The sequence below is a fragment of the Hippoglossus stenolepis genome, chromosome 11 (genome assembly GCF_022539355.2).
Source record: "Hippoglossus stenolepis isolate QCI-W04-F060 chromosome 11, HSTE1.2, whole genome shotgun sequence".
In the NCBI taxonomy this organism is placed as follows: Eukaryota; Metazoa; Chordata; class Actinopteri; order Pleuronectiformes; family Pleuronectidae; genus Hippoglossus; species Hippoglossus stenolepis.
Genome location: NC_061493.1, coordinates 3,004,489 through 3,027,936, shown reverse-complemented (window position 1 = coordinate 3,027,936; position 23,448 = coordinate 3,004,489). Strand labels below are relative to the sequence as shown.

Sequence of the window (23,448 nt, the reverse complement as noted above, 5' to 3'; positions counted from 1 at the left end):
AACATCGTTTATCCTGGGGGTCATTTTGACCCCAGCAATCAAAAACCTCGAGAAAATGATTAGAATCAAAATGGTTACTTATTATGTTATACTATTATCAAGGAAAGTAACATTATGTTTGGGGTCAATTTGACCCCAGGAAAAACCAAACACAATTTCAAACATTTATAAAAAATCTTATTTTAAATAGAATATCTTCAGAACATATTTAAGGAACACATAAGAGTCCATTTACAAAAAGTAAAATTTGAGCATTGGCTGAACCTACTCGTCAGTCCGGCATTGTTTCTCCATCATCAAAACATATGACATGACAGAAAACACGTCTTGCTTTTAGATACATGGTGGGCTGGAAATATTCCCCTTCAGTATTCCAACTGCTTGTTGTTGATATGTCTTCACTGTCAAATAGCTGTGACAAAAGCTCACTGGAAGAAACCATTTTCTTCGATATTATTTTGAATTAAGAACAAGCATGAACAGAAAGCACACAAGGCAGGGCTTTGTGCAATGCTACAGGTATGGTCGGGTAGATTAGGGCAACAAAGCAGGGAGAAGAGTTTTAAAGATATAAGATGATAAAAATACATGTTATTGTGACTTCAATATCTTCCTAAACAACAAAATTATGTTCTTGCATAATGTGTAAAATATGTTTTTTACAGCCAAAACAGCCTTGGGTCAAATTGACCACAAAGAACACAGGCTGAAAATACAAAATCATGTGAATTGTCTGTTTACCCAGTTGTTATGGTAATTAGGAAAAGTCATTAAATGTAAAGCCAAAAAATGAAGTTAACCATTTATTTAGAGACATTAAACATTGAATGGGGTCAAATAGACCACAAGGATAATAGGAGGGTTGAATGAAGTATATTATCTCTTTACTGTTCTTTGCTTTGAACACCTCCGCCTGCTGCAAAGTTCATTTAGGACAATCTACAGTGCGAACATATCAATGTATGTGTAAAGTAGTCCCATTTGTAATTTGGCAATGGTCCGAAGTTTAATGAGTTGTCTGGTGAAAGTGCTTTTGTCATTTGGTCTCGATGCTCAGCGGAAGATCTTTTGTGTTGAAAGAACTTCCACTCTGTGAAACCACTGTATAACTGCGCGTGCTTTTGTCTGGCTGCTCTAATGGATCACTTTAATTTTAGGAATCACATTCTCACAGTTCAACTTTCATTTCTATTACATCAATCATTTAATCTCGTCAGTTTCCAGTTTTGAATGAGCAGTGTTTGGATCAAGTCGCTTGTGAAAAATAAAATATGCCCCACCTGTTCATACATCAATTATATATTTAATCAGCCGTGTGTACCTTCTGCTGTTTTGTATACATTTATTTCTTCAATTCTGAGCATCTTTGGCACAAAAATCTCAATGTCTCATTTTCAGATTTCTTCTTGAGTGTGCACTGAGCAGCTAAACTCACACCGAGTATCAGTAGATTGCCAGTATTAAAAGGGACTGAGATCACAAAGATACCTAGACTATAATGATGATTACCATCTTATTAACCTTTGCACTTATTATGAAATGCTAATTAGTCTATTCTTACCGTTTCTGGATGAGGTAGTCCTCCAGGATGTCCAGACAGCGGACCATCTGACTGAACACCAGGACTCTGTGTCCACCTGCCTTCAGTTTGGGCAGCAGCTTGTCAATGAGCACAAGCTTGCCTGCAGCCTGGACCATGGCCTGGAGAGCCATGTCTGGCAAATCGGTCCTGCCTCCGTTGGAGTCCCTGAACTCTTCAATGATCTTTTCTTCCGCTCCTAGTCACCAGGAAAGAATAATTATAAATCATCCGGAGCAATAATTGGTTTGCTGAGTCTTTAAACTGCAGTGGTGGGTCAGCTTTTGTAGAGTGTGTGTTTACCATTAATGAGGTAGGGGTGGTTGCAGCATTTTCTCAGCTCCATCATGGTGTTGAGAAGGTTAGGGACATTTGCTCCTCCTCCGCCGCTGCCACCTCCTCCTACACCCCCTTTGGACAGGAAGGTGAAGTTCCTCTCCAGAATTGCCCGATAGTATTTCTTCTGGATGTTGGTCAGCTCCACCTGGCGACAACAACATTTATTATTTTTGGTTTATTTGGACATTCTTTAAATACTTGTTGGGGAAATTCTAACAGGATTCAGATTGGAGAGCTGAATGGAGAACATAACCAGAATAGGTTAAGATGTTTTGACTCCACCCTTGATCTGAGAAATCTATATTGAGATCGTAGTCCTACCTCGATGATGGTCTCCTCCTTAGGGGCCAAGTTCTTCTCCACATCCTCTTTCAGTCTTCTCAGCATCATGGGTTTCAAAATGGCTTGCAGTTTCAGAACCTGAAATACACAGAGGGAGTGTTAATACTTAATTGAAACAGGAATTTAGAAACTGTCCAAAGTTTTAAAGACTGTCCATTTACCTGTTCTTCAGTCTTGAGGTCTCCAAATTCATTCATGAATGTCGTTTCAGAGGGGAATCTCTCAGGCTCCAGGAAGTTGAGTAAGCTGAAGAGCTCCTCCACAGTGTTCTGGAGGGGAGTTCCTGTCAACAGAACTTTGTGCTCCTGCAGAAGAAAGCAGAGACAGGAAAGACATATTTAGAGTTTCTAAAAATGAAAGGAGGATGTGAAGAGTGAATTATTTTAAATGGCACAGCTACTAGGCTATTATATTCTTGACTCTTGACATAGAGATCACTTTGTTACAAACAAAAAAAGACCACCACTCACCATGTCCATCATTTTGAGTCCTTCCAGTAGTTTACAGTTTCTGTTTTTGAGGCGGTGGGCTTCGTCTATCACCACACAGCGCCATGGGATGCTGCGAAGCTCCGGACAGTCAGCCAGAATCATCTCAAAAGTTGTTATAATCGCGTTAAACCGATAAACTCCCTTTATTATTTTACCCTGGAGGGAGGAAGGCAGAGAGAGAGGAAAAGAATGAAGGTCAAAAAAGTCTAACATATTCCCAACTCCTTCATCACCTTACTGTTTATCTAGGGGAGAAATAGGGCTGTTCAACATTTTCAAAATCTTATGTCCTGATAGATTCCATATTTAGACAAATAACAATACACATCTTTACTCCTTCCTTTACTTGAGTGTAAGTTGGGTTCATGCATTTGCAGATGTTAACATGCGACATCAGCTGTTACCTCCTTCCATTTTGGTGATAACATTAACCACCCTACAACGTCTAAGTCTAAGGTTTGTTCTGAGCAGGCCACTGTTATTTTATGGCTCTCATCCAAAGACTCTCCTTGTAATGTTTGACATGATACTTCAAAATCATCAAACCCAAACTACATTCCTCGTGACAGAAGTGGCCCCTCTTAAGTACAAGCTGCTCATTTTGTCTTGGCTGGTCTAAATCCTTCTGCTGTTGTGAAATACCACTTCCTGTGTCACGTTCACTCAAACATATTTGTTTTGTGTTGGTTTCATGCAAATTTCCTGCCGGTATACTCAGTGTGGAGGAGTTGTGCAAAGGACAAAAAATATTGTGGTTAAGAGTGATTTGCAGCACAATGACATAAACATGCAATTATATAAAACGATAGAATTTTTTCTATTGTAACATTGTTTCTATTCATCATATAGCCTTTGTGAAGAAAAGTCAAGGAAAGCTTTGATAATGAAGCTTGACGATAAAGTTGGACTCATGCCATGCTATACCTGTTTTCTATAAACTCCACAAAGATTTATTGTTTCCTCTATTCAAACCAGGGCCCGGTACTACAAAGCAGGATTTGTGGTCATCGGGGTAACTTCACAATTAGTTCAGGGTTTCCGGTCCTACGAAGCTTGTTCACGTCTTATCAGGGTAAATCACACTGGTAACTTATGCTGAACGGCTAACCAGGTTGAGTTGGCGATAAGAGATCAAACTTCTAAGCACCACCCAATGACCAATCAATTCCGTTGAAACTTGACATCAAAGTTCTTAGCGAATAGAAAGAAAAAAAGATCCCATGGAGCTCAGTGCGAAGATTGTTAGAGGGTCTTGGAGGAGGACATGGGTCTTCAGAGACCTACAAAATCCTTTCACCTACTCTGTATTTTGATGTGTTAGAGGTGGGATAACCAGACATAGTTTTATACTTTTATCCTTCCCTTTAAGTAGGTTTATCCTGTCAAATTAAATGTCTATTTGGAATGGGGGATAGATAGTTTACAGATTTACCCTGTGACGCATGCATAACTGATGGCCCCAAGTTATTTATCTCATTCCCACACGTTATGTCATGGTCAAGTAATATATTTCTTTCCCAAATGTCACCAAGGGGCTCCGTAACTTACACATTCACACAATAGGAGATTTTTTACCAGCTGTGCTTCCTCCATTTAGCAGCTCTAACTTTTTCTTTTAGTCTGGATAATGTGTTTGTAGGAACAACCCTACAGCTTAGTTTCTTCACAAGCTAACTGTGGCAAAGGTCACTGTTAGATATTAGTATCATTGTTCAGTAAGAGCTTAGAGTCCAAGGCTTACAGCTCGAGGACAGTAAAGGCTTTAAATTGTCCATCCCTGGCTCAAGATTTCCTCTGACTAGAGGTGGTGTTAAGATCAGCTGTCTGACTCACAACAGCGTCTCATTCCCTACATCTACTGTTCCAAATGTGTGATCCTCATGCAGGTCAGAGCTGCTGAGGCCTCTGTGGTGGTTTTTACTGAGAACAGTCAAGATTCTCAAGAGTCAGGTTTCTCATCTATTTGCAGCTGACACTTTGGAAGCTGGCATTGGTGCAGTTTCAGTCTAGGTAGCAATGACTATTCCCATGCTGACAGATTTATATTGACTAAACAGTTGTCAGAGTTCATTTGTAAAAATAAAAAAACAAACATTCTATGGTTTTATAGTTACACAGCTGTTGCAGATTTTTTTTTTGTCAAAGACTAATACTCGTATGATTTGCAGTGACCAGATAAACTCATTACTGCTTCAATTTAAGTGATGAGCACAAGTTATTGCTATCATACATCTATTATCTCCAGTGGTGCAGGGTAGGCAGTGTACACATGTAGTGTGCTCTTTGTTTTCAGTGATATTTATTAAAGTATGTTGGCGAATGAATCTGTTCCAACTAATTAAGAAGTTATGATCAAATAAAACCCCAAATGCTCCTTTCACATTTGCATGTAACATTGCAGTGTCAACTTTGTCAACTTCTTTTCTTCACTATATGAAACATGCTTTTAGTGTTTCACTAAATTCTAAACTGTATGAATATAATTCTTCTCTTATCCTGCAGCAGCTAATATCATCACAGATAAGTTGTTTTGCAAGAAGAGTTTAGCAGCTCTGTTTCATCGTGTCTACCTGTGCATCTCTATGGTACATCTCGTAGGCCTGGATGGTCTTGCGGCTGGCCTGGCTGCCGTGGTAGACCACAGCGTTGAGCTCGGTCCAGGTCCGGAACTCTCTCTCCCAATTGGGGATGGTAGAGAGAGGGGCAATCACCAGGTACGGCCCCTCAATGCCCTTCAGGAAGATTTCGTACAGGAACGTAATTGACTGGATGGTCTTCCCTAGACCCATCTCATCAGCCAAGATACAGTTGCGTCTGCGGGGACAAAATATGTGGACAGAGTGAGAAGCTGAAACACATTGGGTGCGTTCACTCCAAAAGCGCCCCCCAGGGGTGAGAGATGTGATACTCGCGTCTAATCGAGTCTTTGCGTTGACTTTGTATGTAATGTAAAAAATTTGTGTCACGTTTGGTGTGAACGGACCATAAGATCTGCATTTCACATTAATTAAACTTAAGAGTCACTATACTGGTAAAGACCTGAATGCCTACTTTCTAGTTACCAAAAACAACTTCTGCTGTGAACCCTCTGTAAGATTCCACAACTTTAACTTGACTAAGTCAAAGTGTCTCCACAATCTAAAAACTTCTCTCCCTCATTTATTAACACTCTTGGTGGTATGTCTCACAATTTGTTATCGGGAAAGATTTTCAACAATTTCTTCAAATGTTTTTGTCGTGGAACAGAGCCTTAATATTCCAATGATATTCTGAAAAACCTAAGAGGAGAATATATCCTTTAAAACTAGAAAGCAGAACCGACAAAATAATGTGCTCAGACACAAGTTCCACTGCAGTTTTTCTTTCATTTTGCTTGCAGCAATACTTGTCTCTGTACACCTATGGTACCATAACAGCATTTCAAGCACAGATGGAACAAATAGGAAAACCTAACAGGGTCACTTCACATCCACTCCAATGTCAACTGCAGTCAGAGGTTTATATTCATAGTTCTTACAAAACAAAAGTTAATGGTGACTTACAAGTTGTACCAGTTGAAGGTAAGCCAGTTGAGGCCTTCTAACTGGTATTCCCTGAGTGAGTTGCTATTCCTGTATGCTTTGGAGCCCTCAAACTTTTTCCAGTCGGCTGCAGGAGGCCGTTCCTAGACAGAGAATATTTGGGGTTATTAAAATGACAATCATCTTATCAGTGTATCTTATCAAATCATCAATGCAGAGACTGAGTTTTGTAAGGGTGTAGCTTGGTTAAAATCTTATAGATGTAAAAACAATCAGCAACTGTTATGATAGTTCTCCAGGAAAGACCATCTGCCTCAAGTTCTTTCCTCATTCTTCCAGTAATATTTCAGAAATTATTAAAATGGGACTGGTGTTTAGTTTTAAACATATCTTGATTTTTACTATTTACAAGTTGACGTTTTGACCAACAAAATTTTGGGGAATTTATTCTCAAAAAAAAAAAAAAGACAAATGTCTGCCAAAAAGTTCTGTTAGTCCAACCGACCAACCCCCGAGTTATGCTGCTAGTGCAGCTAAAAATATAAACTGCCTCCAAACACTGCCCTGGAGCATTTCTAACATGGCCCTTAAAGAGAAACAGTAGGCAGTAGTTAAATAGATGGACACAGGAAAATAGAGAGTTGGAGGGAAGGACCACAGCCAGTCAGCTGCTTCTGTTCAGCATTAAACACACTGTTAGTGGTTTGGACTGGCCACAGGAGCAGGGCGTGTGTGTGAATGTGTAAGACCGCAAGAACGTGGCCCTGTGGAGAGCATTAAGGGGGCTGTAAATCTGCAGGAGGAAGGAGCAGGCGGCAGGCCAACACACACAAAAACACACATGCACGCGTCTACTGGGAGGAGGCTGGGTAACAGATAGCACCAAAAGAGCGTCTATAGAGACAAAAGCGCGCGCGCACACGCACACGCACACGCACACACACACACACACACACAGGGCCACTTACCACTCTCTTAAGGTTGGGTGTGCGTGCTGCGATGCGTTCATATTCTTCTATCTTGGACTGGTCGATGTCAGCCTTCAGCTCCCATGTGGAGTCCTCGTAGGGCAGACTGCACCATTTCACCAAATATAAGGTCACCGTCTGCACAACAACACACAGCAGTGAGAATTGGTGAGCGTGCTGAGATGAGACAGAGGCTCAAACCCATGAAAGATGACAGGAGTTCAAAGCACCTCTCCATTTTCATCTGTGCTCTCTGAAATGTCCAGGACGCGGTCCACCTCCACGTAGTCTGGGTTAAAAGGCTCATCATCCATCTGGAGAGAAAATTAGCAGAATTTTTAGACACACGGGTGGGCTTAAGAGACTTTGTTGGGCTGAGGTCAGTTGATTTCATGTTTGCAGCATATGACATAATGAAGACATTTATGACAAAATAATTGCTGTATTTGCTTCCAAATGAGCTTTGACTGAAATATAATGAGTTTTAAAGAATAGTTCAACGAAAAATGTAAATTCACTTATTATCCACCCACCACTCAAGTGGTGGGTGAAGTGTTAGAGTCCACAGAACACTTTAAGAGTCTCATGGGTAAACAGTGTTGCAGAGGAATCCAATACAATTGAAGTCAATCGCGACCTCTTCTTCAGCCGTAATAAAAACAGAAAAACAACATCCATATTCGCCTCGAAACGGCATCATTTACACTGTGTTTTCAGCCTAAATGTCCGCTGATATATTCCCAAGTGTTGCGTTCACGGCCCTTGGACACACCATCGTGTGGCCACGTCTGCTAGCTTCACCACTTCCAGTGGACCTTTAGGTTTAAAACACTGTGTAAATGACCTTGTTTCGGGTCGAATATGAATGTTGGGGCTTGCGGACACTTGGATGACACCACACAAGCAGTATGGAGGCATGTTATGTTTTTTCTGTTGTTTTATTACATCTAAAGTATAAGTCGCCGGTTACTTCAATTGTATTGGATTCGGCTGCAACAAAGTTTTCCCTGAGACGCCAGAAGTGTTTTGTGGACTCCAACACTTCACCCACCTTTCCATCTGCATAGTGGTGAGTAGATAATGAGTGAATTTCATTTTTCTGTGAACTTTTTTCTTTAAAACTGCAAAAAAAACTTGATATAGTAATTTCTATCTATTTACAATTTTATCTACAACACAATAAAGTGTGCACAAAGTGGAGGACAGTGTTCTCTAAAGCCACCGTAAAGTACTTGTGCAGTGCAAGGACAAGATAAGAGACTAATTGTACTGTAGAGCTCAGGTCCTACCTCAGTTATAAAGGTGTTGAGTAGTTGCTTTGCCCTAAACCTCTTGATCTTCTGGTGCACTCTCTTGTCCTTCTCCAGCTCCTGCAAGTCTGCCCAGCGACAGTGGAGGTACGAGCTGAGACACAAGAGACACGGTCAGACCCAGTAATTCATGACTCATATTGAAACCAGAGAGAATAGCAGTGTTTGTAGCAATGCAACAAAAGAGTAAACTACCATCACAGGGAGGAAGTTACATGTGTCATATGCTTCTATATGTGGATTGGAAGCATGTATTTTTATTTTAAATAACATTTTACTGCTAGTTGGGTCCAAAATTGAGCTCATATAATTTGTCTGAATTACCATGAAAATAGTCAGAAGATTACCTGATGAAAATAACCATTAGTTGAAGCCCTTGTCAAAAGTTAAAAAGTTAAAGTATAAATATATACTGACAGTTTTCTATGTCACAGGAGAGAAAAGATACCATACTGGACTCAATGCAAGGTTATATTTGTTTATCTATTTTTTTTTTTTTAAGGTTTAAAAGTGGGGTTCATATTCAAAAAGCCAATTATGTGTTCATTACATGAGATAATCCTTTTGAATGGAGAAGGTACCAGTGTGTTACATAATGGCCCGCCTGTAGCCTCAATGTTGTTCGGCTAGTGGGTCTATCCAAGTTAGAGTTATGTTAGTCCAGTTTAACTTGCAGGAGTTTCTGAAGTGTTCTATAATGGGTTTTGCGGGCATGGAGGAAATAAATTCATAGTGAAAACAAGTTCATACTGCCTCCGAATGTTGTAACTGCAAAAATAAACAAGGGAAAAAATCTGTCCAAGAGCCAAGAATTACGGCTGTCACAGATTATGAGCTCAAAAAGACTGAAGTGTGAAGAATGTTAAATGTCAGAGAAAATAATTATGTAAGAGGAAAGAGTGTGCAGAATCGACTCACTACAGCCCTTATTATTTGACTACAACTCGATAACACCCACTGAGAAAGTGACTCTTCCTATAAATGTTTGATTTAAGCGACATTTTGGTAAATGCTGTTATATTGTCAGATGTGTATGGGACAATAAGAAAAACTGCAGTTCAAATCCACTCACTTTAAAACTTCTTTTATCAATGTAACTCTGTATGGTGCACAATGGGATCAAGGATTATGTCATATTTGTTAACTTTACTTATTGCTAATGTCTTAATGTACCATGAGAAACAATGTTGTATATACATAGTCCTAATAATGAGCCAAAATGTTGTGAAAATTACTTTTGGACATGTTTTAGTGGTATCATAGGATACAACCACTTCTGTGTTAATAATGTGTGATTGAATCTGCAGCACAAATAAATTGCTAAAACAAGCTCCGAGCTTTTCACAGTTATCGGCCCATGGAGACCCTGGCATGTGTGTTCAAAATGGGCTTAAAAGAAGAGGGAGCTCTCTTGTGAAAGACAAAGCGGTGAAGAGAAAAAGTAGTTTTACTCACAAGCCCTTGAACTTGACATAGAACTCCTCCACCTCCACTTCCTCCCCCTCCTCCAGCTAGAAAGAAAAAAAGGGTTAATAATAATAATAATAACTGGAAATATAGCAACTACATGGCGCAAGAGCAGAAGTGGCTCATCATTGTTATACAACATGTGGTTGACTTGGTTAGGTGGCACTGGGTACCAGTCTCACACTAGCATGTCAGTCATCCCTGAATCTAAAGTCCCTTTTCTACAGAAACCCAGCTACTGTATGTTGCCATAATGACCCCTCGTTATGCTTGTTTGTTTACACTGAACCAAACAAACCGGCATATTGCCACCCCCAGTGTGGGATGTGTTACATTGTTGGCCTCCTGTCCCGCCATGCCGGCTCTCTTTTACGCAGGCATCGATTCTACTCTCTGACTACTACCGCTGCCAGCTGAAAGGCAGATTTACAAAACCTGCCAGTCTGTGTTTATACCTTTTATACAAAACAGCAAGGTGGAATAAATATGCTATATTCCTCCCTTGAACAGGCAGTGTAAAATGGGCTCGACTTCGCTTTATATTCTCAGGGCAGACGCAGATTATGGTAAAGAAGTGTATGAGTAATATATTTGTTATTTCCATACATAACAGTGTGTGTGAGAAAGGGGAAATACCAAAACAGTAGCTCTTATAGCACAGCAGTTCACTTTCATTCACCATCACTACTGACACACACACACACACACACACACACACACACACACACACACACACACACACACACACACACACACACACACACACACACACACACACACACACACACACACACACACACACACACACACACACACACACACACCCCTACTACTACTACTGTAATGCCATGAATCATCAATCACACACACACCCCTTGCCTGAGGAAATGCTAGCTTGGTGTCTGGTCTAGCTAGCGTTGTGGTTTTGGCTGTGTGCCAAACCCAGGGTCAACTCTGAATGGAGCTGTGAGAATGTGTGTGTGTCTGTTTATGTGTAAAGGGGGGCGGGCTTAAACCCGTTGGCAGCTGGCTAGCAAAGGAAAGTTGGCCGGTGACTGTATGTGCACGCATGTGTTGGCTCAGGGATGAGCTTTCTTTAGACAAGCCATCTAAAACAAAGCCGGGTATTCACTCATACTCACACTCACACACACACACACACACACACACACACACAGAGCTCCAAACACTGAAATACAAGAACTCTTGTCTCTGCTTACCAAGTGAATGCTGTCTGAGATACTTGTGTGTGTCTTCGTATGTGTGTGAGTAATCTGCTTAGGCCAGCTGTGGAGCGGCTAATCAGATGATGTAAGCCATGACTCTGGCCAGGATGTCAATGTGAGCATTTCTCGATGTATTGTGTTGTGTGTCTCTCCCTCAACGTATCTCACCTGTTTTTTGGAGAGGCGCAAGACCATGATCTTCTCCACAATGGGCCCCTCAGCTTCAATCATTTCCTGGAAACACACCAAATGAGTAAAGTGTTGGCCAGAAAAATCACATGATATATAATTACGTTTCTTATTTAACGTGATTTATAGTTTTGTGGCGATTCTGAGACTGAGGCAGAAACAGATACAGGACAATAAAACTACAATATCCCAACCACGACCTGCTGAGCTCTACTTGGTTTATGTTACAAAACAAATTTTTCATGTCACTATTAACACTGAGGCATGTTTAAATTACTAATCATTATTCCAACTAAGCTGAGTTCAAGCTATATATCTGTAACTATTACATAACAGCTAATGTATTGTCTTTTAAATGCATGTTTCATTTGATTACTCCCAGTACCTTATTTAGTTTTCTACAAAGCACATTTTTCATTGAGCAAAAGATAAAAAGGATGTACAGACCACTAGCTGTACAGAAACTGGTTATAAAGTATAATCTTAACCTGATGGTTTTGCTCTAACTCACTGTCTAATGAGAGAGAAGTCTTAATCTCATGTGATAAAGATGAAGACAGAAAATTGAGCTTTTTAAAAGCATTTTTTAAATAATGACAAACATGCACTGTACACTATTGACATGTATTGTAATACAGAAATAAATTGAAGAAATGTAATTAAGAACATTTACACACACTTAAAGTGAGGAATGTGTATTGGCAGATATTATAACTTAACAATTTTTTTAATAGTTACTTTTTGCCTGAAAGCAGTCCAGTTCACTAATCAACCACAATGGTCTGATATAACAGAGATAAGGGGATAGCTAAATCTGATGGTAGACACATCCATAGATTTTTTCTGTATATACAAAATATCATTAAATATATCAGATCTATTGTCGGATTCTGTCTGTACAGTATAAACCGAAATCCAAGCTGTACCTGTTGTTGGGATGATGACGGGGATTTTGGTGTTTGTGAGTCATCTCCACTGACATCGTCCTCTGAAATTCTAAACTCCAGATCTTCAGTGTACCTCTTCCTCTTCACCTGGCGGCTGGAACGACGCTTCTGATGGTCAAAGGAAGAGACACAAAAGAGTCAACGTTCTGTTTATCAGTTATGGTTTTGTAGCCTTTCAAAAAAATTCACAGATCACCTTTGCATTGGATGCTGTACACACTTGATATAAAAAAAAAAATAATGAAGCAAACGTCTTGAAAAGGAGATCTATAAACGTGTGTAAAAATACCATTGTATGCCATGTCACACTATCCATCTCATGTCAGAGATGGATATAGGGACCTACAGATCTGTATCAAGCATTATTATGCAGCCAATAGCCAGGTGATGCTCTGTTTACATGTCCCACCATTACTTTGTTAAATAAACAATGGGTCTGATTGAGAAATGATAGAGCTATGTGATGCTTGTTCCTCCTGTCTGTACCAAAATCTCCACTGATATATAAATAATAGTTGCTTGATGGCATTTCTTTAAAACTGTAAGGGAAAAGCATTTGTGTATGAAATGCAAAATGTTGCCAAAAAAATGTACTAAGCAACTGAGAAGTTGCTGCTCATTGACTTGGCTATGTGCTTGGTTTTCAACATTGCTGTATTACACCACAAACAGTAGATGCCTCTTGGCCCAGTGCCTTGATCTCTAAAAGCTGTGACACTCAGCGACCTGCAAAGGGTTCATGGACTTCTTTTGCATTGAGCTCAATTGAATTATTATACTGTAATGCATTATTAGCCATGACTTTATATAATTTCATAAGTTGTGCTACCTGAAAATATAATATAGCATTAAAAAACCAGGGTACGTTTCCTTGTATGGGTCTTGTACCTGTACACCGTCATCATCGTCATCTTCAGGAGGCGATGGAGGTGGACTCTTCACCTCCACATCATCGCTGACTGATGACTCTCTCTTCCTCTTGGAATCCTTCTTAGCTGTGCCAGGCCCGACCTCTGACTCCACCTTCTTACTGCTGCAATGAAAGAAAAAAAAAAAACTTCTATATTTTATTCTATACACAAAAAGTGATACCACTTCTACATACTATAAGGCATTTGTGTTTGTGTGTGCGAGTGTGTGTATGTGTGCCTGTCTGTCCCAGGGTGGTCGCCATGTTTGATTTACCCATTTAGAAATCATTAGTATGCCTCAGGCTCTGGCACACAGGGGGTTAATATGATGAAAGACTGCGAGGAGGCGGAGGGAGCAAGGTAGCAAGATAGAGAGATATAGAGAGGAAGAGCGAGGGGGGCCCAGAGGGAGGGGAGGGAGAGAGAGAGAGAGAGAGAGACAGGAAGCGAATGAGAACCAGAGAGACAGGCAGACAGACAGAGTGAGGGACAGAGAGAGAGGCCCCAGAGAGAGGAGGGGGGAAGGGTTGAGAGGCCCCCAGGCCTCCTCTAATCTCTGGCATGGAAAGAAAGCGGAGCTGGCTCCATCTCCAAGTGTGTGCATACTAAGGCTGTAGTCACCCAATAAAAATTGTACCTACTCTTCAACTGGTGGTGTGGAGAAAAGAAAACTGCACATTTTCTAAGTCGGCCACAGTGCTCTCTATGTGGTGGCCTCATTCAAATGACCAGTAGATGAACATAAAAATATTATGCGAAGTCAAGTGAAGCCAATTAACTTTAGCTCATCATAGATACAAAATTAAATTAAAAGAATTGAGGGTTTGGATTCAACTTTAACTGGTTTGATTCAGACTCCTGAATTCCACGTGACATGGATCACAACGTTTATTTCACTGGTTAAGAATGACACTGTTGGTTTTGTTGGACTGCACAAACACAAACATACATTTGACACTTGCCCACTGCTGGGACTCAATGTAATGTAAAGTTTCAGCATTGATAAAAGGTTCTGCTGTTATTTCACTGTTCTCTGCCCATATGGAGAGGAGTTCCTGGTTATTTCAGCCCAAAGGTGCCATTGATCTTCTTGTCAGTGTATTATTTTATATCTTATGTTCACAAGACAGTGGGAGAAGGTTCAACATCAACAACATCTAACTTCCTTTTTCTTCTGCAACTTCAAGGAAATATAGTCTGTCCCAGTTTCACCATTTTTAATGACATCTCTGTAACATCCGATTAGAAAGTACATTGAAAACACTGCATCAGACCCTCAGTAAAAGCCCTACGTTATTTTCTGCTGCAGTGAAAGCGGTGATGTTTGCTTTGCTTCATAAATGATCTTGCCTAGCTGGCTTGCATGGAGCACATTAACCAGATACAACTCAGGTTTTGTTGCAGCCTTTAACTTAACTGCGAAAGTTAAGAGAATTAACAGTAATCAGTTACATCTTATTAAAATTCACCATTAACGTTTGTTTCAACAGAGGAAACAAGAGTAGGCAGAGATAAATGTTTTTTGAGTATTTGATCAACCTGAAGTTGTGACACAAAGCCACCTTTGCTGTTCACTTTACAAAATGTTGCTTTTTAAAAATACCAAACATACAGATTATCTTCTAACTTAAATTAAACTGTTATGTCTTTAATAGTTTAAGTGTTTGTGTGTTGCCTTTACTAAAGTCTTGCCCTCTGCAGTACTGTATGCCTGCATATCTCTCTCTTCTGCTCTGTGTCTATGTCGCTCATCCTCTCTCCTGCTCTGTGCCTCACTCCCTCTCTCCTACTCTTGCGCCCCCTCTGTGTCCCTGGGGCCCATCTCCTTTCATCCTCACGCCAAGAGCAATCACGATCTCCGTGGTAACGGCTGGTCATGTGACCTGCACCTGTTCCTCTGGCTGGTCGCCACACGCTGGAGCCATCTGGCTACACACATACATGCATGCATGCATGCACACACACACACACACACACACACACACACTTCTCCACTTGGCTGCCTTCTGCCCCCTCTTCTTCCTGGCGTCTTCATGGGCTCACTTTTCTTCTCAGTCTCTCCATCTCTCTAACTCTTTGTGCTCAGTCCATCTCCTCGCTCTTTTCTTCTGCTGTCTCCACTCTACAACCCATCTCTCTTTTTCTGTCCGCTTTATATATCCCAATATGCTTTAGCTGTTGGACAAATCAACCTGTTTCACAACAACCTCTGAAAGGTTGCTTTAAAAACAATCTTGCTATTAAGTGGAATTTAAATGCTTCTGAGCTCCGTTATAGACCACTCTGTTGTTCCTGGCTACATCCTCATTACTAAGTTTTGGCTTGAAAAGCATCAACCTTGCTACGAATACGCCTGCCGTCCACACTACTCTGGAGTTTTAGAGACGCTAAAATGGAGAAGTTTGAAAATGCTGCTTGTTACTACATTTTGGTTTGAAAACTCCAGGGATGTGTTTTAGTCTGGACAGGCCGACACGGAAATGTTTGGAAACAACCACTTGCTGATTGGGTGTTTTTGGTCATGACGCAACTTTTGCTGATTTGACAGGCTCCCATCACATGACAGCCTCCCAGAAGAAAACAACTGGTATCAGCCTCGGCTACCAGTGTAGAACACAACATTGCTAATTACAAGCGTTGCTGAACCTGTTGTCTTTGCCAACAGCTGTTTTGCAGTTAAATCCTGCATTTTACCATGATACATATGTGTTGGAGACAAGTTGTTATTTTAACAATATGCGACAGTCCTGCAACCAACAACCAAATGCATCCAGTGTACACCAACATGAACATGCCTTCCTGTTTACACCGGTATGTGCATGCCCAGTGTGCGTGCATGGTCACTTGATATACGTTTTCAGGCATGTTAGTATGGACAGGGATTAAAAGTGATAGCGAAAGGCTCACAGACAGTTTGTTCTAGTTTCAAAACACAATTTTTAAACAATATGAAAGTAGCCTCTGACAAAAGCAGTAAATGTATTTATGTGTACAGCTTACAAGTTTATTTACTACTGCAGAAGACTTTGGGAAGCTTACTAATATCCTACAGTACATTTCCCACATTTTATAACACCAATAGAAATAAATTAAGTTGACTACAGACAGTTTGATTTCTTTCACCATGTCTCAGCTAAATGTTGGGTAATATTGTAAATTGCTGTAATTTCATTTTACGTTTCCTACAGCTCTTGATGGCTACACGATCCAACACCAAATTCAGTCAGATCTAAGAGAAGTTGGGAGGCTGGTTCTTTTAAATATGTGAATAACTCATTAGGATCTGCTCTATGTCATTGACTCATGCTGCTTTTTAGGAAACAAGCCATGTGATATGGTCAGCTAGATGTGCGAGGCACGACATTGGCCTAAATAAGCTTGCTAACTAACTTGCTTGCCAATATGGTTATGTGGCACACCAGTGTTTTTACATTTTATAACCAATTTATTTATTCTAAATGTACCTTGTGTAACAGTCAGCAATTTACCAAAGTTTGGTTAGGATTTTGAGCTCAGTGAAAATATATCCAACTTTTCAAATGTCCAGAGACATGAAAACCACATACAATGAATAATTATGCTTATATTTAATAAGTCACAGTCACTGGTATATTGTGCATACCATATTAGAAACTGAAGCATGTTAAAGCTGGTATCACAGAAAATATGCAAACAAGGATGCAATTAAAAATACAGTGGACTTTGCCATATCAAACAGAATGTAGCTCAGCCATCGCCTTAATAAAATATTTTCCTTATCAAAGAATAAAATACCTCTAGATGAGCTTCAAGTGTATTTCATCCAGCCTTGAACTGAAAAATTAGAAACAGCTACAGAAAAAAACCTGACAGAAATCAGGAAATTAAATGAGAAATTGAAATGTAAGTCCAGCATAAGGTGAGGTGATTACAGAGGTCATCATATTGATAGGAAAGCTTAATAAAAATTGCTGCCTACAGGTGAAGCATTTAAATTGATGCAACATCAGACGTCTAATTATACATCAGGGGAGGGAGGATAAAAGAAAGACAGGAAGCAGAGCAGTGGAGTAAAATATGGGGAGGGAAAGAGACAAATTGAAGAGGAAGCCAGGAACGGGGGAAGGATGGGATGTAAGGGACACCTGCTGCTGTGATGAGTCATACCACTGAGCCCCCATATACACAGACACCACAAAAATGGCAGTGGCTATAGTGGTCAGAAGGCAACACATACAGTACCTTCTACGCGTGAACAAAAAGTGCTGTATTTGCACACATGCACAAAGCAAGGTGTCTGTGTGCATGTCTGACATCTTTATGTGTGCAGCAAACAAATCTCACCCCCATCCACACACACACACACAGGGCAGGGTGTGGCAGCTGAGAGCTGAGTTATTTATAGATGTACTTCCACTGAGAGAGGTAGACAGAGAGGGAGTGCAAGCAAGAGAGCAAGGGGAAAGAAGGATGGAGCAAGAAAGCAAGGTCAAAGGAAAGGAGTGAGCTGAAGGACCGAGGCAACCACCTGGTTCAGCCTGAAATGCTCTCATAGGCACACCTTTCTGAACAACTGACACTGATAGTGGTAAATGCATCTGATGTGTCCAATTATTGTCACTTTCTTACGATCAAGACAGCGGACACAAACTCTTCTTTCCATCAAGGCACATTTTAATATATAATAACTTTTATTTGTATAGCACTTATATAAACAAGGTTATAAAGTGGCAAAAAATGAATGAATAAATATAAAAGGCATTCAATTCAGTTACATTTTAAGCGCCACATCACAAAATATTAAGGTCGAGGCCTAAAATTGATAGAGAAACCCAACAGCTTTCGACAATTAGCAGCACTTTGGCACTTGTGAAGAGAAAAAAACTCCCTCGTTAACTGGAAGGTACCTCTAGTACCAGACTCTGCCTTGACCGGTTTGGGTGAGTGAAGAAAAATGGGTAAGAGGGGAGAGGTGTGTGCCAAAAACGGGAGAGAACTTTGCCTAGACACGCATACATACATACAGCTGGAATTAGTGGGACTTACTACCAGTGACAGCAGTACAACCAGTATCAGTCAAGAGTATACATCTATGGATGAATATAAAATAACTAACAATACTGCCTCGTAATGAACAAAATCAGCAGGGGGGGGAGCAGCTGGCCCACAGCCAAGTCTTAATCTACTACAACGTTATACTTGATATTTGTTCCCATCACAATGAAAGACTCCCTCAATATAAACGCATCTCAAATGTGAAAACAACAATGGTGAACCTTTTCGTTTATATAATATCAATATATTTTATCATAGTAATAAAAAGTAGAATATGGGTCCAATATGCCAGGGATGCAGAAACACTTTCAATTTTTGTATTTTACCACAGACATGTGAACTGTTGGCATTTGTGTCTACCTCAACTGATTACCTCTGCAAAGATCTGTTGATTGGTTTGATTGTAAGCAAGATTATGCAAAAGCTACAAAGCGCATTACCATGAATCTTGGGTAAGGAAAGAATCCATTCAATTTTTGTGTGGCTCAAAATCAGGGGGCAGATCCAGAATTTCCCCCCTATATTATTTAACATTGTGAGATAGGGAGTTTTTCAATATTTTCCTTGATTTGTCAGAGAATAATTCATGAATATAAAAAAATCTTGCATATTTGGGTGACTGATATTTTTGAGTGTGTGCAATTTGGTGCAGATCCAAATAATAATCTTGTTCTAGTGAGTCAAATTTGGTTTCATAAGGAGACTGTTGGGCCTTGGCAGATTGTATGCACTCTACTAAGAACCGTACTAGTTTTGAAAATGCAGAGCTAACGTACATGATTTGGGGTGACAGTGCAACAAACTGCAAATAAAGGAAGTGAAAACTGTGTTCAAAGGGTTAACAGTATGGCCTCACATCCTTGTTCCACCAATTAAAGGAAGGCCTCAGTCTGGTTTGCAGTTGCTTATTTGTTCATACAGAGATGCAAATACACAGATATAGTGTAGCGTGGTATGGGCCACATGAAACTGAGCTTTGGGGGTTTATTTCTCCACCCACTGGTGGAAATCTTGCATAAATCCCCCAAATATGCAATGGAACATGTGGGTTAGTGGTCCCTACAGAGGGTTCTCTCTATACCAAGAGTGAAGGTTTTGAAAATTGCGTTAAAAGGTCCAAACTCTTTAAATTCAAGTCCGGCTACAAGAAAAGCAACAAAAAGCAACTATTTAAAATAAAAAGCAACATTTAACTCTAAGGGACTTCAACATAAATATATCATAGAGACCTACAAACAAACTGCATGACTTTCCAGTAACTAATGAACCATGAATAATAAGAAAGCTCAACTCAATGAGAGCAATACCAAACTTCATTCAATAAATAGAAATTGAATATGCTTAAGTGCAAAAGACAGCATGGTACAATTGAATGTATAAAACAAACCGTCACTTCTTATTGAATGAGACAGACTGAGGGAAGATCGGGAAGGTGTGGTGAAGCTGAAGAAATGAAAGGATTCACTCCTCTTCAACAAGACGACGTAGGATTGGAGGGAGAGGAAAGGAGGAGAAAGAATGAAGAAAAGAAAAGATAGTTGATTGCAGCAGTCCACCATTTTAGAGTAGCAGTGAATGGCCAGCAGCCATTATTATGCTAAATTAACCTGGGAGCTGCAGGCCGCCACTCAAGATGGAGGAAAGCCTGACACCAGATAAGAGCTAGTTTACCACACACACACACACAGGTTTAAGAATGAACTCCCCCTCCCCCAGATTTCCTTTACCCTGTGTGTCTCTCACACACACACACACACACACACACACACACACACACACACACACACACACACACACACACACACACACACACACACACACACACACACACACACACACACACACACACACACACACACACACACACACACACACACACACACACACACACACACACACGTGGCTGCGGAGTGGTCAGCAGCATGGCCTTCATTATCATTAGACGCCATTTTCTGCCACAAAGATTACCAACGACTCCTCCTCCAACACACGCATGCACATAAACACAAAAGGCCGGCCCCTCACTGCCTCACTCCAGGTCTCCCACGTTCCCCACTCCCCTCCCCCGACTCTTTTCCAATGGCCGATGAATGTGTGCACGCACACACTCCTCCCCCAGCTCTGACCCCTGCCTGCTGCTTTGGCCCTCCCTCTTCCTCAGGATAAAAGGGGCTGAGAGGAACAAGAGGGGATTGACACTAAAGGCTAGGGGGGGAAGGGAGAGAGAGAGCGAGAGAGACCAAGTTATCTATATGCGCTTGTTTTAGGTGAATGCGTTTTCAGACACATTTCTCAGTCTGATCAAATTTCCCCCATCACAATTTAAACACCTCTGACTTCATCATACACAGATGCTCTCAACTCACATTGCTTTGGCCAAAGTATCTCTGACAAACTGTAAGATGAATGGAGAAAAGATCTGCCAAGGAAATTGAGGTGAGAATAGCCAGAGAGAGATTGAGAGAAAACATGGATAAGACTAGAGCTTTGAGTCAACAAAGTGAACTTAAGCTGATATCAACAAACACCGTTAAGTGCTAGGAAGTTTGATCAAGCTGGACTATAGTCTACTCATCAAGTTCAACACTATCCCCGTGATCTATCTAAATGGAAGGTGTTTAACAGTCACAAACAGATCTAACTCATAAACGAACTGATCCTGCCATCAGATCCTGAGATAACTTATTCCTCTGTTGCAAGGAGCTCCAGTGTGATCTTCAGTGTGCACACTGTCTGGTTCCTTCTTTATTCCTGTTTCAGAGCAGAAACGTGCGCTGGGAGTCGTACGTGGAAACACTGCAGTGAATGTCACCATAAGAAGAAAAGAGGAAGTCAGCCGATCTTTCATCTTGTTAAGTTTCATTAAGATTATTTTTTTGACCTGCTGAGATCTGATCAGTGTGAGCCTGATCACCTCCAGATGTGGTCTGACAGATCCAGATTTGTGGTGCTGCAATTCCACCTCATCTAACATTGATTATAATACAGATGCCTCCTTAATGAAAAGTGTAGACATCGAAACTGTCGAAGAGGAGGAGACAATTTTATAACAAGGTTAATTCAGCGTAATTAGTTTTACCCAAGTTTGCCTTGAGGTTTTCCCCAGTACCTGCTTCACTGCTGTGTCTTGCACTTTTCTCTGTGGTATCAAGAAAGCATAATTTCTACAGAGACACAGCCATCAGGAGTTGCTGTACATCAACAGGACTACATTTGGTGATGTGTTACTATCTGCCAACATTCCAGGGGATAGAGGATGTCAACAACACTGTATCACCACCCAGGGGAAATACACCTAGCACAGGCAGGCAGAGAACTAGGGTCCTCTCCAGGTACAGGAGACAGCCCTATCAGCCCTCACCACTGATATTTAACTCACAATCCTTCAAAAACAAAATGGATAAAATGATGAACCAGATTACCCCTAATAACAATTTGCTTCCCTTGTATGAGTTGCAATTTTGCATTTGTCATTGTGTTTGGCGATTTCAACCCTACAAAACTCCTCAACTACAAGCAACAAGTTAATTAGCATAGAAAACAAAATATTGGGTCACAGCCACATCATTGCATCATACATTCTCAAGGGTTCCACTGGGGAAATCCGATTCACAATTTGTTACTCCTTATACCAAAATGCAGATAAAAGCTTAAATCCAAAAAGAAAATATCCAAATCTGTCAGGTCCTGGTCCGTAGTTGACACTAAAATACTAGGGTATTTTGAATGCAATGATTGGAGTACATTTAGTCCAGGTTCTGACTCCCTTGATAAACGCAATCATCACTTACTCATCAAGTTCAGCAAGAAAATGTGCACCCCTTCCAAAACAGTGATATTCTATTGAAATAAACAAAACACCTGAATCTCCAAATAATTACACCTTCTACACCAGGAGTGGGGAACCATCTTCCAATCAAGGCCCATTTCCCTTTGCATACATCCTTCGCGAGTCATACTAAATTATTGAATACATGAATCACATTAACCTCTCTAATGCACTGGATGGTAGTGTTTCTATTTGGTAAGGCATCTGATGTCATATGGTAGTGGTGGTGCTACTGGCATCTTGTTTTCCGGGTTTGAGTCAATTTTGAAAAGAGCTGATCATAGCAATTTTGGGTCTTTTCATAGACCGGGAAAACGTGATCAGTATGAGTTTCCAGAATTTTGGTGGGAGGAGGCTTGTATTTAAACACTCAGACCCCACGCACACAGCAGCTGTGCTCCTCTCGCACCCCAACATAGTACTGGTATTTATTTGAGTACACAGGACTACTTTTATACAAGTAAATACTGTAGTTATACCAGAAACCTCAGAAAGGCTGTAGTTATATTAAAAGTTAACAGAACTTCAGGTGATGGGCAGTAGTCCCTCTCACCTAAATCTTACACACTAGACCTTTAACAGCTGGGTATCGCAATACCTTTCTAGTATACGTATACCGTGTAACACTAGTTGTAGACCTGGGCAATATGACTTCAAATCAATATCACGATTATTTCAAAATTTTACCTCGATTATGATTAATGAACGATTAATATATGCCCCCCAGATCGTGATCTGACATCCCCTTATTCAGGTATCATCACATACATTTCTTTTTTTTACACTAATGGTACAAGCAGCCACTGTTCACTCAAGGCAAAAATCAGCAAATTTCACATTGAACATGTGTAATGATATTTTTGTCAGTTCTTTAAACTAATCTCAGACATGGTGGTGAAAGATATCAGATGATGATGCTGCTTTCCACATGTCCCCAATCTGACAGAAGTTTTAACCCTGTTGATCAAGATCCAGAAAAAATGTGAGTCATCCTCAGATCCTTCTGTCTAGCAGCCTATCCTCTTTGCTTCACTAACTCACACACATACACACAAATAGTTTGTGGTATTAAGGTCTTTCCCAGCTCAGGAGGTTGTGACCAAATTGGTTCCCCCTGGTTGGCCACATGTGTAAGTGATCTAGTTTGTTTCTTGGTTACTTCCAAACTGTTGCTGCATCAAATCTTACATCTAATTACCAAAAAGGCCAGCTGAGGAAAGTTTCGACATGTTCAACTGTCTTTATACGCGAGTAATTTAGTCAACACACATGCACACAATCTGCAAGCAATGATG

The 23,448-nt window shown here is 40.5% G+C and overlaps 1 protein-coding gene across 2 annotated transcripts in view; it reads right to left on the bottom strand.

The window, feature by feature from the left end:
• chd7 (chromodomain helicase DNA binding protein 7) overlaps positions 1–23,448 on the bottom strand; it is a 72,399-nt gene that overhangs the window by 23,795 nt on the left and 25,156 nt on the right. For both annotated transcript variants that reach the window (XM_035170353.2, XM_035170355.2), the window contains exons 5-18: positions 13,268–13,412; positions 12,359–12,487; positions 11,412–11,477; positions 10,006–10,061; positions 8,530–8,644; positions 7,471–7,554; positions 7,241–7,378; positions 6,294–6,415; positions 5,322–5,565; positions 2,731–2,907; positions 2,422–2,565; positions 2,240–2,338; positions 1,883–2,063; positions 1,562–1,778 (exon numbers count right to left, since the gene is read on the bottom strand). In XM_035170353.2, the coding sequence (XP_035026244.2) occupies positions 1,562–1,778; positions 1,883–2,063; positions 2,240–2,338; positions 2,422–2,565; positions 2,731–2,907; positions 5,322–5,565; positions 6,294–6,415; positions 7,241–7,378; positions 7,471–7,554; positions 8,530–8,644; positions 10,006–10,061; positions 11,412–11,477; positions 12,359–12,487; positions 13,268–13,412 (1,917 nt within the window). The remainder of the gene's footprint in view (positions 1–1,561; positions 1,779–1,882; positions 2,064–2,239; positions 2,339–2,421; positions 2,566–2,730; positions 2,908–5,321; positions 5,566–6,293; positions 6,416–7,240; positions 7,379–7,470; positions 7,555–8,529; positions 8,645–10,005; positions 10,062–11,411; positions 11,478–12,358; positions 12,488–13,267; positions 13,413–23,448) is intronic.